Source organism: Papio anubis, chromosome 10 (genome assembly GCF_008728515.1).
Source record: "Papio anubis isolate 15944 chromosome 10, Panubis1.0, whole genome shotgun sequence".
NCBI classification, from domain to species: Eukaryota; Metazoa; Chordata; class Mammalia; order Primates; family Cercopithecidae; genus Papio; species Papio anubis.
In genome coordinates this window covers 85,052,221-85,066,567 of record NC_044985.1, presented here as the reverse complement: position 1 = coordinate 85,066,567, position 14,347 = coordinate 85,052,221, and the positions used below count along the sequence as shown (strand labels likewise).

At 41.5% G+C, this 14,347-nt stretch overlaps 2 protein-coding genes across 16 annotated transcripts in view; one reads left to right on the top strand and one right to left on the bottom strand.

The window, feature by feature from the left end:
• The window catches only part of FLACC1 (flagellum associated containing coiled-coil domains 1), a 59,319-nt gene extending 49,824 nt beyond the window's left edge, over window positions 1-9,495 (top strand). For 2 of the 5 annotated variants that reach the window (XM_009182776.4, XM_003907803.5), the window contains exons 12-15: window positions 3,848-3,910; window positions 7,549-7,638; window positions 7,767-7,876; window positions 8,514-9,495. In XM_009182776.4, coding sequence (XP_009181040.1) covers window positions 3,848-3,910; window positions 7,549-7,638; window positions 7,767-7,876; window positions 8,514-8,640 — 390 coding nt within the window. In that variant the 3' untranslated portion in view covers window positions 8,641-9,495. Of the gene's footprint in view, window positions 1-3,847; window positions 3,911-7,548; window positions 7,639-7,766; window positions 7,937-8,513 lie in introns of all 5 variants that reach the window. The other 3 variants (XM_017946780.3, XM_009182780.4, XM_017946781.3) reach the window with 2 other exon arrangements.
• A 788-nt stretch (window positions 9,496-10,283) lies between these two features.
• Window positions 10,284-14,347, bottom strand: part of CASP8 (caspase 8) — a 58,492-nt gene continuing 54,428 nt past the window's right edge. For 8 of the 11 annotated variants that reach the window (XM_009182771.1, XM_009182772.2, XM_017946779.3 and 5 more), the window contains 2 exons: window positions 11,994-12,495; window positions 10,284-10,850 (listed from right to left, as the gene is read on the bottom strand). In XM_009182771.1, the coding sequence (XP_009181035.1) occupies window positions 10,715-10,850; window positions 11,994-12,495 (638 nt within the window). In that variant the 3' untranslated portion in view covers window positions 10,284-10,714. Of the gene's footprint in view, window positions 10,851-11,993; window positions 12,496-14,347 lie in introns of those variants that run through there. The other 3 variants (XR_002516233.2, XR_002516231.1, XR_002516232.1) reach the window with 2 other exon arrangements.

The following is a 14,347-nucleotide window of genomic DNA, read 5'->3' as shown; positions in this document are numbered from 1 at the left end:
CTCCTGGATTCATTGATTTTTTGAATTTTTTTGTGTGTGTGTCTCTCTCTCTCCTTCCATTCTGCTCTGATCTTAGTTATTTCTTGCCTTCTGCTAGCTTTTGAATGTGTTTGCTCTTGCTTCTCTAGATCTTTTCATTGTGATGTTAGGGTGTCAATTTTAGACCTTTCCTGCTTTCTCTTGTGGGCATTTAGTGCTGTAAATTTCCCTCTACACACTGCTTTAAATGTGTCCCAGAGATTCTGGTATGTTGTGTCTTTGTTCTCATTGGTTTCAAAGAACATCTTTATTTCTGCCTTCATTTTGTTATGTACCCAGTAGTCACTCAGGAGCAGGTTGTTCAGTTTCCATGTAGTTGAGCGGTTTTGAGTGAGTTTCTTAATCCTGAGTTCTAATTTGATTGCACTGTGGTCTGAGAGACAGTTTGTTATAAGTTGTGTTCTTTTACATTTGCTGAGGACTGCTTTACTTCCAACTATGTGGTCAATTTTGGAATAAGTGCAATGTGGTTCTGAGAAGAATAAATATTCTGTTGATTTGGGGTGGAGAGTTCTGTAGATGTCTATTAGGTGTGCTTGGTGCAGAGCTGAGTTCAATTCCTGGATATCCTGTTAACTTTCTGTCTCATTGATCTGTCTAATGTTGACAGTGGGGTGTTAAAGTCTCCCATTATTATTGTGTGGGAGTCTAAGTCTCTTTGTAGGTCTCTAAGGACTTGCTTTATGAATCTGGGTGCTCCTGTATTGGGTGTATATATATTTAGGATAGTTAGCTCTTCTTGTTGAATTGATCCCTTTACCATTAAGTAATGGCCTTCTTTGTCTCTTTTGATCTTTGTTGGTTTAAAGTCTGTTTTATCAGAGACTAGGATTGCAACCCCTGCCTTTTTTTGTTTTCCATTTGCTTGGTAGATCTTCCTCCATCCCTTTATTTTGAGTCTATGTGTGTCTCTGCACGTGAGATGGGTCTCTTGAAAGCAGCACACTGAGGGGTCTTGACTCTATCCAATTTGCCAGTCTGTGTCTTTTAATTGGAGCATTTAGCCCATTTACATTTAAGGTTAATATTGTTATGTATGAATTTGATCCTGTCGTTATGATGTTAGCTGCTTATTTTGCTCGTTAGTTGATGCAGTTTCTTCCTAGCATCAATGGTCTTTACAATTTGGCATGTTTTTGCAGTGGCTGGTACCAGTTGTTCCTTTCCATGTTTAGTGGTTCCTTCAGGAGCTCTTATAAGGCAGGCTTGGTGGTGACAAAATCTCTCAGCATTTGCTTGTCTATAAACAATTTTATTTCTCCTTTACTTATAAAGCTTAGTTTGGCTGGATATGAAATTCTGGGTTGAAAATTCTTTTCTTTAAGAATGTTGAATATTGGCACCCACTCTCTTCTGGCTTGCAGGGTTTCTGCTGAGAGATCCGCCATTAGTCTGATGGGCTTCCCTTTGTGGGTAACTCGACCTTTCTCTCTGGCTGCCCTTAACATTTTTTCCCTCATTTCAACTTTGGTGAATCTGACAATTTTGTGTCTTAGAGCTGCTCTTCTCGAGGAGTATCTTTGTGGTGTACTCTGTATTTCCTGAATTTGAATATTGGCCTGCCTTGCTAGGTTGGGAAAGTTCTCCTGGATAATATCCTGAAGAGTGTTTTCCATCTTGGTTCCATTCTCCCCATCACTTTCAGATACACCAATCAGACGCAGATTTAGTCTTTTCACCTGGTCCCATATTTCTTGGAGGCTTTGTTCATTTCTTTTTACTCTTTTCTCTCTAAACTTCTCTTCTCACTTCCTTTCATTCATTTGATCTTCAATCACTGATACCCTTTCTTCCAGTTGATCAAATCAGCTACTGAAGCTTGTGCATGCATCATGTAGTTCTCATGCCATGGTTTTCATCTCCATCAGGTCATTTAAGGTCTTCTCTCCACTGTTTATACTAGTTAGCTATTCTTTCCATCTTTTTTCAAGGTTTTTAGCTTGTTTGTGATGGGTTTGAACATCCTCCTTTAGCTCATAGAAGTTTGTTATTACTGATCATCTGAAGCCTTCTTCTCTCAACTCGTCAAAGTCATTCTTCTTCCAGCTTTGTTCTGTTGCTGGCAAGGAGCTGCATTCCTTTGGAGGAGAAGAGGTGCTCTGATTTTTAGAATTTTTAGCTTTTCTTCTCTGGTTTCTCCCCGTCTTTGTGGTTTTATCTACCTTTGGTCTTTGATGATGGTGATGTACAGATAAGGTTTTGGTGTGGATGTCCTTTCTGTTTGTTAGTTTTCCTTCTAACAGTCAGGACCCTCTGCTGAAGGTCTGTTGGAGTTTGCTGGAGGTCCACTCCAGACCCTGTTTGCCTGGGTATCACCAGCAGAGGCTGTAGAACTACAGATATTGCAGAATGGCAAATGTTGCTGCCTGACGGTTCCTCTAGAAGCTTCATCTCAGAGGGGCAGCCGGCTGTATGAGGTCTCAGTCAGCCCCTACTGGGAGGTGCCTCCCAGTTAGGCTACCCGGGGGTCAGGGACCCACTTGAGGAGGCAGTCTGTCCGTTCTCAGATCTCAAAATTTCATGCTGAGAGAACCACTACTCTCTTCAAAGCTGTCAGACAGGGACATTTAAGTGTGCAGAAGTTTCTACTGCCTTTTGTTCAGCTATGCCCTGCCCCCAGAGGTAGAGTCTACAGAGGCAGGCAGGCCTCCTTGAGCTCTGGTGGGCTCCACCTAGTTCAAGCTTACCAACTGCTTTGTTTACCTACACAAGCCTCAGCAATGGTGGGCACCCCTCCCCCAGTCTCGCTGCCGCCTTGCAGCTCGATCTCAGACCGCTATGCTAGCAGTGAGCAAGGCTCCGTGGGCATGGGACCCTCCCAGCCAGGTGCGGGATATAATCTCCTGGTGTGCTGTTGCTAAGACCATTGGAAAAGTGCAGTATTAGGGTAGGAGTGACCCTATTTTCCAGGTGCTGTCTGTCACAGCTTCCCTTGGCTAGGAAAGGGAATTCCCTGACCCCTTGCGCTTCCCAGGTGAGGTGATGCCTGGCGCTGCTTTGGCTCCCAGTCCGTGGGCTGCACCCACTGTCCTGCACCCACTGTCCAACAAGCCCCAGTGAGATGAACCCGGTACCTCAGTTGGAAATGCAGAAATCCCCCGTCTTCTGTGTCACTCACGCTGGGAGCTGTAGACTGGAGCTGTTCCTGTTTGGCCATCTTGGAACCTCTACCCTAAACCTCTTTTCTTTTAAAATTACCCAGTCTCTCAGGTAGTTCTTCATAGAAATATGAGATCAGACTAATAGTGTCTTTGTTGTATTTGGGGGTATAGGACTCTCCATTCTGTTAGAGTATTTTTCTGTACTTAGGTTAACAACACATTGTCTTGACTACTGAAGTTTGAAATCGGGTAGCAAAGGTTATCTAGTTTTGCTATTGTTTTTCAAGATTATTTTGCCTTTCTGCATTCTTTGTATTTTTACATAAATGTTAGAACTAGCTTGTCAATTTAGAATTAGCTTATCAAGGAAACTTGCTGATATTTTGACTGGGATTTCATTGAATATAAAGATCAATCTGTGGAGAGATGAATTCTTAAGAGTATCAAATCTATACACTGACTTAACAAAAGCTTTTGATGAAAATATAATTTCTTTTAGTATTTGTCAGTGTGATGAGGTTTAACTTAAGTAAGATTTTCATTAACTTCAACATATCATGTCATTAGTTTATAATGTGTTCTTCATTATAGTAGTGTCTAAGCTTTGGTGAATATTATATTCCTGAATCCTAGCCTGACTTTCTTAACTCCCTAGAAGATGTACCAGAACCACAGTGCTAACCTTTTCCTAATAAAATTGCTTTTAGGAGCTCTTGAAACAACATCAAAGTGATACCTTGCAATTAGAAGAGCTGAGAAAAACCAAAGAGGTAAGCTTTTTCTTCCTTTCCTGTGGACTTGGTATGTTACAAATACACCAGTAAAATAACAGGCTGTCAGTATAATGGAATCGATGGTAATTTCTCCAAAACCAATAAGAAATGGAAGACCTAAAGCTGAGTTTACTGGATTCAGTAAGTTAAAAAGAATTTTTGAAATTATCTGTAAAATAAAGCCAGTGCGCCTTTTTAAAGTCTGATTTGAACAAATAGATCAGCAATATACTATGTGATCTTCAATGTTGAATGACTTTCATTTCTAGCAAGGTTCAAACCACAAATGATCTTTCAGTTATAAAACACCAAGTTCTTCCCTTTGAGCTCTGAAAAGTATAAAACTGTCTCCTTTGGAATTCTGTCACCAAGCCCCTCCTTAAACTCTGAGTGTACCTCACACACGATGACTTCCTCAGAGACTCTATTCTGGGACAAATTTATGGCAGTCTGTGGGAGACAACTGAAGAGGAGCTGTTCAAATCCACAAGGTGATGTGTGATTCTTCCATCACTGAGAATTTGACTTGGATCCAGAATGGACATGTTTGAGAAAATTTATTAGTCATTATAAAGGCATTATAAATGAATTCTATCTTAGAGCCCAGGCAGGGCTTCAGCATCATTGAAAGGTAAACAGACTATGCTGTCCTACAAGTTCAAGAAATGGGTTTTGGAGGAAGATATACCCAGTGTATTATAATAACTATTTTAATGAGCTTGTCTACTAATTCTGTCATTTATATCATGTCTGAGTCTGTTTCTCTTCATTGATTTTTCTCCTCATTTATGGTCATACTTCCTTGTTTGCATGCCTGGTTAAGTTTGGCTTGGATGTCAGCCATTGTGGTGTTTACCTTGTTGGGTGCTGAATATTTTTATATTCCTTTAGATAATCTTGAGCTTTGCCCTGGGATGTAGTTAAGTTGCTTGGAAACAGTTTGATCCTTTTGAGCCTTGCTTTTTAAGCTTTGTTGGGCAGAACTAAAGCAGTGTTTAGTGTGGAACTAATTTTCCCCCACTGTTGAGGTAATACCCTCTGAGTACTCGACACCACACCCTCTGTATGAGAAGGATTTTCTACTCTGCCTGGTGGGACCATGAACTATTCCCAGCCCGGTGTTGGCTCTGGGGATTGTTCTACCTGCTCCTTGCTTGTGGTTCCTTCCTCTAACCACATCTCTTTCTATTTCTTCCCTCCATCACTCCACCCCAGAGGCACTTGCCTCCTTGCTGTTTCCTTAACAGGCCAGGATGCTCCTACCTTGGGGGCTTTGATATTCTCTCTTCCTGAAAAGTTCTTTCCCAGATATCCACATGACTTTCTTCCTTTCCTCCTCCTGGTCTTTATTCAAATGCCACCATCTCAGATGCCACCCTATTTAAGGGCTCCGCTCCCTGCCCCAACACTTGCTTTTCTCTAAATGGGATGCCACTGGAGATTTTTGAGTAGGAGAGTATTATTTGGGGAAACAACTGTGGCAGCAATGTGAAGGAGAATCTGAAGAATCAAAATGACAGGAGGCAGAACCTGTTAGAAGGGTCATCTCCCATTTACACCTCAACCTGACTTCTGCTGCCATCCCAGCCATGGAAACTGCTCTTGTTAAAATCACAAGTAACTTCTGAGTTTCCAAATCCAAAGAATGCTTCACCTCACTTGACATGAGCAGTATCAGGTTCAATTGATCACTCTCTCCTTGCAACATTCACCTCTCTTAACTTTCATGGGCTTCTGGCGTTTCCTTCACCTCATTGGTCACACCTTCTCAATCTTCTTTACTAGAACTAGAACTCTGCTTAAAACCCTTCAATGGCACCCCATTGTTCTCCCACCTAATTTCTAAGTCCTGGAGTATTTTGAGGCTGGTTCCCAGGCCCCCTTCTCTTCTTTATCTCCCGTTTTTCCTTTGGAGAGCTCATCTGTTCACACAGATGTAAAAGCCATCTCTGTGCTGATAACTTGGGTTGATACCTCCAGCTTTGCCTCTCTCCTGAGCTCCAGGCTTGTACATCCAACTGCCCATTTGACATTTCAGCATAGGTGACATACAGGCACCTCAAAATTAACATGCCCAGCTCCACACTCAATTATCCACCAGAGATTTAGCCCCCAAATTGTCAACTCCCTCAGCTGTTCTAAGCCTAGACCTGAAGTCATCCTTGATTTCTTCTTTCCTTTCACTCTCCCAAATTCAACCCAGCAGCCTCAGCCAATCCTCTATAACATATTCCACATTCATCCACGTCCCTCCAACTCTGTTGTCACCTTACCCTAGTCCGTTATTTCTCAGCTACATGACTGTAGTATTCTCCTCCTTAGTTCTGTTGCTTTCCCTCTTGCCCCTCCAGTCCATCCCCTGGAGCATAATATAAGCAAGTGAGATACGTGCATTCACTTCTCTGCTTAACACCCTTCAATGGGTCCCCATTGTTCTTAGGTTACCTTGTCCTCTCAGGTGCCACCAGGCTCCCCTGTATTTCCTCACCATGGCCCTCTATCCTTACTGTCTCTATTCCACCCATATTGGTGTTCCTTTGGGTCCTCAAACACAATGAGCATTTTGCATTCTAAGGACCTTTGCACAGGCTTCTATTCATTCTTTTTTTTTTTTTTTTTTTTTTTTTTTTTTTTTTTGAGACGGAGTCTCGCTGTGTCTCCCAGGCTGGAGTGCAGTGGCGCGATCTCGGCTCACTGCAAGCTCCGCCCCCTGGGTTCACGCCATTCTCCCGCCTCAGCCTCCCAAGTAGCTGGGACTACAGGCGCCCGCTACCACGCCCGGCTAATTTTTTGTATTTTTAGTAGAGACGGGGTTTCACCGTGTTAGCCAGGATAGTCTCGATCTCCTGACCTCGTGATCCACCCGCCTCGGCCTCCCAAAGTGCTGGGATTACAGGCTTGAGCCACCGCACCCGGCCTCTATTCATTCTTTAGTGGAAGTTTGTTTGTGTGTTTGTTTCAAGAAGCTGCTTTTTAGAGCAGTTTTAGGTTTACAGAAAAATTGAGCAGAAAGTACAGAGAGTTCCCATATACTACCCCACCCCACCCCACCACTAGTTTCCTTTATTAGTAGTATCTTACATTGGGGTGCCACATTAGTTGCAGTTGATGAGCACTGTGGATGCATTCTTATTAACTAAAGTCCGTAGTTTACATTAGGGCTCTTTGTGTTGTACATTCTGTGGGTTTTGCCTAATATATCATGTCATGTAGCCACCATTATAGTGTCATACAGAATAGTTTCACTGCTCTAAAAGTGCCCTCTCCCCCACCTATTCATCCCTCCCTTGCCCTCCAAATCCCTAGAAACCACTAATCTTTTTTCTGTCTCTATAGTTTTGCCTTTTCCAGAGTGTCGTATAGTTGCAATTAGTAGTAGGTATTTAATAAAAACTTGCTTAGTGAATGAATAACTGATTGCCATTGTAACCATTCATGTGAGCTCTGGTGAGGCTGAAGAGAAGGATATACATGAGTGAGACAAGGAGGAGGTAGGACTGACAGGGTGTGAGTGGCCATGAGTGATGCAAAAGTAGCTCAAGTTGCTCCCTTGCATTACAGTCCAGGTGCCCTGGAGAAGAAACTAAATAAATAGACATCGGCATGATGTCCTGCAACAAATTCTTCTTATGCAGGTCATGGAGGAAGAATTGCATGCACAAGCCCTCGTCCTAGAGTCACTTAACGCAAACCTCTACTATACCCAGGTGGAACTCCAAAAAGAGGTGAGTCCCTGCTAGAGTGGGGATGGGGGTTGGGGGAAGAACCTAGGTCTCTGTCCAGCTCTGCCGTATAGCTCTGCCCTGGATGGCTCTGGGTTGGGGAAGATGGCTTTAAAATATTTGTCTTTCAGAAAGCTATAGTGGGAAATCTGGAGAAAATGCTTCAAACCAAGTGTGCTGAAACTGAAGAAAAGTATAAGTACACCATACAGATCCTGATGGAAGAGAACATTCATCTGAAGTGCGGCTGCTGCTGAAAAAGACATGGCTGAGTTCTCTTTAGGAGTGGGAAGGAGTTTGAGTGAGGAATGGGTTAGGAAGATAGACCAAGTGCTCCCTAGTTATGTCAAGGCACAGGCATTTTCAGGAGGGAGGTGTGTCACTGCAGGCCAGCGACACAAAGCCAGATAGTTCACTTGAGGTGGAGTGGAGATGTGTCTACGCTTCTCCCATTCACCTGTGTCCTTGTTTCTGTGCAAAACAACACAGGAAATTTATCTCCCAGTTTCTGAGTTTGCTCAGTTCTATGACTGATGGTCTTACCATTACATGCAGCTGCTTCTGGTTCCTATGGAAATCAGCTTTGGATCAGAAGGTGTACTGTTACCTGAAGCTGCATCTTAGATCATTAAAATAAATTTTGGTCAATACTTTAATAGAGGAAAGTTATTTATTGCATTGATTTAGTAGAAAATTCCTCATACAGGACTTCAGTCACCTGAACACCATACCTCACTAAATTCAAAACCACTGGAAGTAATGATTGAGAGTGCTGTGGTGAAGGAACGAAGGCACATTGCTCTCCCCGCACCCCAAATATCCTATACCCTTTCTAGCTTTTGAGTTGACATTGATACATCTTTCCTTTCTTTTTACAGGCAAAAGGTACTTTCTAAGAATGAAGAAATGTATGAAGAATATTCTGGGAGATTGGCCTCTATTACTGTTTCTAAGGATGATTCTGACACTGTGGAAGATGGTAGCAAGAAAAGACAAGAATCATAAACATAAAGTCGCTCTCCATTATTGAAGATGGTCGGCACACCATTTCTGTAGGCCCCGGAAACTCCCAGCAGGGTTTTCTTCAGAACATGTGTATAATGAGTTTAGTTCTTGGGTTGCTCTGACTCTATTTTTGCTCTATTCTGAGTGGCTGAAAATGTTTGAATTCTCATCTGAATTTCACAACTTATCACGGATGCTTCATTGAAAAATGATGCTCTCCGTACTGGGAGCTGAGCTTTCTCTGAGTTTTGTACTATTTTTCTTCCACCTTTATGTATTTCATAGGAAAGAAATAGATTTGAAAGCCTTCTTCCTATTGAACTTTTACTATATTTGGGGGGGTGTACCTTTGTCCCCTGGGGCATTTAGGTAGCAAAAAAAGATGATGTGTTGATTTTATCTAAAACCTTTTTCTCTCATACCCATGCCCCCTACTTCCCTACCTCTCAATCATGTTCCCTGACCTATGACTTAGGAAGGGTTTCTGATTATTCTTACCACCTTCTCTGGACCATCACCAGAATTCAGACACCCACAGGGCAGGCAACATAAATAAGTGAAGTGGGCTAGACACAAGGAAAACAATTGCATAAGCACAGTGGTAAGTGACAACTGACAGCAGCCTCAGTAGAGGGGCTTGGGCAGGGCTGGGGCACAACGGGTGGAGAAGAATGACCTGCAGAGCACTGTCCCATCTGAGGAAGGTGCTTCTCAGATCTTTGCCATGCAAAAGCATGAGGTCAATATTGTCAGATATTATGATTTTTTCAAAGAAGGTATCCTGGTTTTTATGTGATATCTCCTAATTTTTAAACGTTGACAACAAATTTTAAAAATACAACTGTGTGTGCCAATCATGGGAGACTCAAGTAGAACATGTCTGTGGTCCAGATGTTTTCCACCTGTGAGATGTCATTGGCAGAAACCAAAATCAAACACAAAAAAATCTCCAAGGAGCAATAAGATCAAATCATACTTTATTCTATTAAAAAGTATTTTTGAAAAAAGATACTTAAATTTTAAAGATAACTTAATTCCTAATGATTTAAAATAATCCAAGCAGAGATGAAAGAGCAAATGCAAATGCATAAAAAGACCCACAGCATTGTTAGCAAAAAGCAAATATAGTTAGCCAAGCATATATATATCATGAAAGTAAAAGAAGGCAAAAAGCAAGTTTGGGGATAAATTATGTAAAACTTGTAAAATAATTTGAATTTTTAAAAGATTTCAATGAAATTTTGTTTTATTAAAAAAAAAAAATTTTGGCTGGGTATGGTGGCTCACATCTGTAATCCCAGCACTTTGGGAGGCCAAGGTGGGCAGATCATGAGGTCAGGAGATCGAGACCATCCTGGCTAACATGGTGAAACCCCGTCTCTACTGAAAAATACAAAAAATTAGCCAGGCGTGGTGGTGGGTGCTTGTAGTCCCAGCTACTCGGGAGGCTAAGGCAGGAGAATGGCGTGAACCCGGGAGGCGGAGCTTGCAGTGAGCTGAAATCGCGCCACTGCACTCCACCCTAGGCGACAGAGTGAGACTCTGTCTCAAAAAAAAAAAAATTTTTTTCAAGACGGGGTCTCACTCTGTCACCCAGGCTGAGACGGGGTCTTACTCTGTCACCCAGGCTGGAGTGCAGTGGTGTGAATATGGCTCACTGCAGCCTTGACCTCTTGGGTTCAAGTAATCCCCCCACCTCAACCTCCCAAAGTGCTGGGATTATAGACATGAGCCACCATAGGTGGCTATTTTCTAATATTTTTTGATGTGGTAGTGTGGAATTTTACTTTAAGAAAGAATTAAAGTTAATAGAATATTAACAGTGGGCTTAATGTTGATAATAATTTGAATCAAAATCCAGATATATTCGTAGCTGGATTTTGCAGGCATCTGGTATTTATTGCCACCAGGTAAAAACATTCCCAAAGCCCTAGGCATGAGCGAAAGGAAACAGTGTTATTGTTGTTAATATCCTATTAACTTTAGCTCTTACAAAAAAGTGCAAAAAAGCTAATAAATTAACTACTTAGAAAATTAGTAAATAAACATAGTGTTATATATCTAAATAGCACTATCAATCAGAAGGGAAGACAAGTTTTTTTCTTAGTGTGAAAGTTGGCTGTGGCATCTGTTTCCCCATGTTTTTCTTGTCATCCTTGTTGCTTACTTCATAGTTCACTTCAGTCAGGATGGTGAGAATATCATCGCCTCTGAAAGACATCACATAACATTGTGACTATCTGTGGGGGAAAGCAACTGATGAACTGTCTCCTCTGCTGTGCTCAGAGATAGTTCTGTAGTTCTTTCTCTCAAAATATCAGTCATTTGAAACAATAAGTTGCTAAACCAAGACCTACCCCAGCTTTCCTGGTAAATGCGTTGTCTCAGAGCTTAATAACTTACTTTTGGTTTATTCAGGAACTCTTTTGACCGTCAGAAACCTCAGTGTCAGTATTAGAGTTGATTTCTTTCTCTCCTGACCTGTGCATATCTCACTCTTCTCCATGTTACTTGGCTCCCACAGTTGCTTCAATGCCCCCCAATACTCTCTGCCTCAAATTGACATTGCATCTGTGGATTCATCTTTGATGCAATTAAACTTAAGGCAAGTGAAAGTACAATGTCTCCTGCAGCTACTCCTACCTTCTTCTCACCAGGATCTCTTAGTGTTTTTGTTAGGCAACCTCTTCTTCTACCTCGGAGCTAGCCCTGGAAACCTTGCAGGATTCATGATCTAAGTTACAAAATCTAAGTTAGATTCATGATCTAAGTTGTGGGAAATTCTCACTCTTCATATACTCAAAACTTGAAATACAGGGCTAAAAGGAACCTGCTGTTTATTTCCCATAATGCACCAAGAGGTTTTAAGGATGGTTTGCTGTTATAGAACTTTTGACAGAGTTGGAGGATGTTAAACATTGAATTGGGTTACTGCCTTCTTTGGAAGATTTCCAAAACTAGTTGAATTGGCTCACTCATGTTTTGGCCTAAAGACAGAGAGCTGGACTATATGACTTTACCCGTCTTTCCTGCTCTGTGACACCCTGATTGTCCTTTGAGGTGCTGAATAAAGGAATAAAACATCTCAGCTTTTCCATCTATAAACTAAGGATGTTAACACTTGCCACTCTCCCACTTTGTAACTGACCTGGGAAGTGCAGCTATGTGATCCACAGCTAGACATCTAGAGATGAATGGAAACCATTCCCCTTGCACAGTTCTCTGACCTGTTGATGTCATCTAAACCACATATCACTTTCTAATAGTCTCTGAATGTGAGTAGATAGTAGTGGTGATGGAGTAGGAGGGGAAGGTAGTGTAACAGTGAGGTGGGCTGAGTAGGCAAAACTTACCGAGGACATCGTTCTCTCAGGCTCTGGCAAAGTGACTGGATGTACCAGGTTCCCTCTGCAGGGTTTCGGTAGGAAACACAGTTATTCACAGTGGCCATCCCCAGCAGAAAGTCAGCCTCATCCGGGATATATCTCGTTTGAGGTGATGATAAATCCATTTCCAAATAGGGTTGCTCCTCTGAATCAGTCTCAACAGGTATACCCTTCTGGTAGTTATCCCCCTGACAAGCCTGAATAAAAAACACTTTGGGTTTTCCAGCAAGGGAAGGGCACTTCAAACCAGTGAACTGAGATGTCAGCTCATAGATGGGGGCCTCCTGTCCATCAGTGCCATAGATGATGCCCTTGTCTCCATGGGAGAGGATACAGCAGATGAAGCAATCCTTGTTACTGTGGTCCATGAGTTGGTAGGTTTTCAAAATCTTATAGATTTTCTCTACTGTGCAGTCATTGTGGTGCTGGATCTCAAAATGAAGCTCTTCAAAGGTCGCGGTCAAAGCCTCTGAAAAGTGAAATTTGAACAGTCACGTTATACCACAGTAATTCACAGACCAGAGCTGGAGAGCACAGTGGGCATAACATTGATAGATAAGAAATGTCCATCAATGATAGACTGGATTAAGAAAATGTGGCACATATACACCATGGAATACTATGCAGCCATAAAAAAGGATGAGTTCATGTCCTTTGTAGGGACATGGATGAAGCTGGAAACCATCATTCTCAGCAAACTATCACAAGGACAGAAAACCAAACACTGCATGTTCTCACTCATAGGTGGGAATTGAACAATGAGAACACTTGGACACAGGAAGGGGAACATCGCACACCGGGGCCTGTTGTGGGGTTGGGGAGGGGGAAGGGATAGCATTAGGAGATATACCTAATATAAATGACGAGTTAATGGGTGCAGCATACCAACATGACACATGTATACATATGTAACAAACCTGCACGTTGTGCACATGTACCCTAGAACTTAAAGTAAAAAAATAAATAAATAAATAAATAAATAAAGGATTTGAACCAGAAATTCAAGAGCAAAACCCTCTATGTTTGTAGCTGGATTCTGCAGGCTTCGAATATTTATTGCCATCAGCTAAAAACATTCTCAAACCCTGGGGCAAATGAGAAAGCAGAGAGTTACTGTTGGTCTGTTTTCTCTACTAAACTAGTTTACAAGATGAGTAAGTTATCATTTAGGCTTACTACTGAACCAATTTTTAAAATGACTATATTATTTACATAATCAGGAAAAACAAAACAATTTTTGAATAGAAGATCCAACTTATTTTATCCTAAACCTTCTCAAAATTATTTATGTTTAGCAAAATAAAATACATGAATTAATAAAATAGAACTAAAAGACCTTTTACAATAGGTTATCCCCTCTCTATCCCTCACTATTACCTAGTCACATTCCATGAAGGCAACCACTTTCAGTTTTTAACCACTCTTTTTTCACATTAACCTCCATTTTGTAATGAATTTGGGTACACTGCTAATTACTCATTTATAAATTTTAGACTTTCACATTGAGTTCTTATTATCGAGAATAAGCATTTGGTGCTCTTACACAATTATTTAGAATTTTGGTTGAATCCATAGTAATATTTTTATTTTTTTAATTTTTTTTTTTTTTTAAGAAAAGATCTCACTCTGTCACCCAGGCTAGAGTGCAGTGGCACAATCTCAGCTCACTGCAACTTCTGCCTCCCAGGTTCAAGCAATTCTCCTGCCTCAGCCTCCCGAGTAGGTGGGACTACAGGCATGCACCACCATACCCAGCTGATTTTTGTATTTTTAGTAGAGACAGGGTTTCACCGTGTTGGCCAGGCTGGTCACGAACTCCTAGCCTCAAGTGACCCACCCACCATGGCCTCCCAAAGTGCTGGAATTGTAGGCATGAGCCACCACCTCCAGCCCATAGTAATATTTCTATTATTAAGACTATGTAAACATAATGTTCTTTCATTATGTTTCCTTCTTAACCTTTTTGCCTTTCCTGGAATTAGTAATTGTATTATTTTTTCATCTATTTTGTTTCCTATATGCCTAACACTATTTTTTCTCCAAGTGCTCTAATGGATCTGGCCAAAATCTTTCAACATTTTCAGGCTACTTGTCTGACTCATTTTTATTTCTTCCTCGAAAACTTTCCATCCAGAGCACTGCATCCTTCTGCTGTAATACCAACTGGCTGTTCTGTAGGCCAGATGAATTTATCTTCTCCTGGGACATCTCTCTGTCTCTTCCATAGTAGATTATCTGTTTCCACCATCGATGACTTCCTCTTTCTTATTAGTTTCCTTTGCTGGAGCATAACCACGAGGAGTACATTTTTTGAGCCCTTG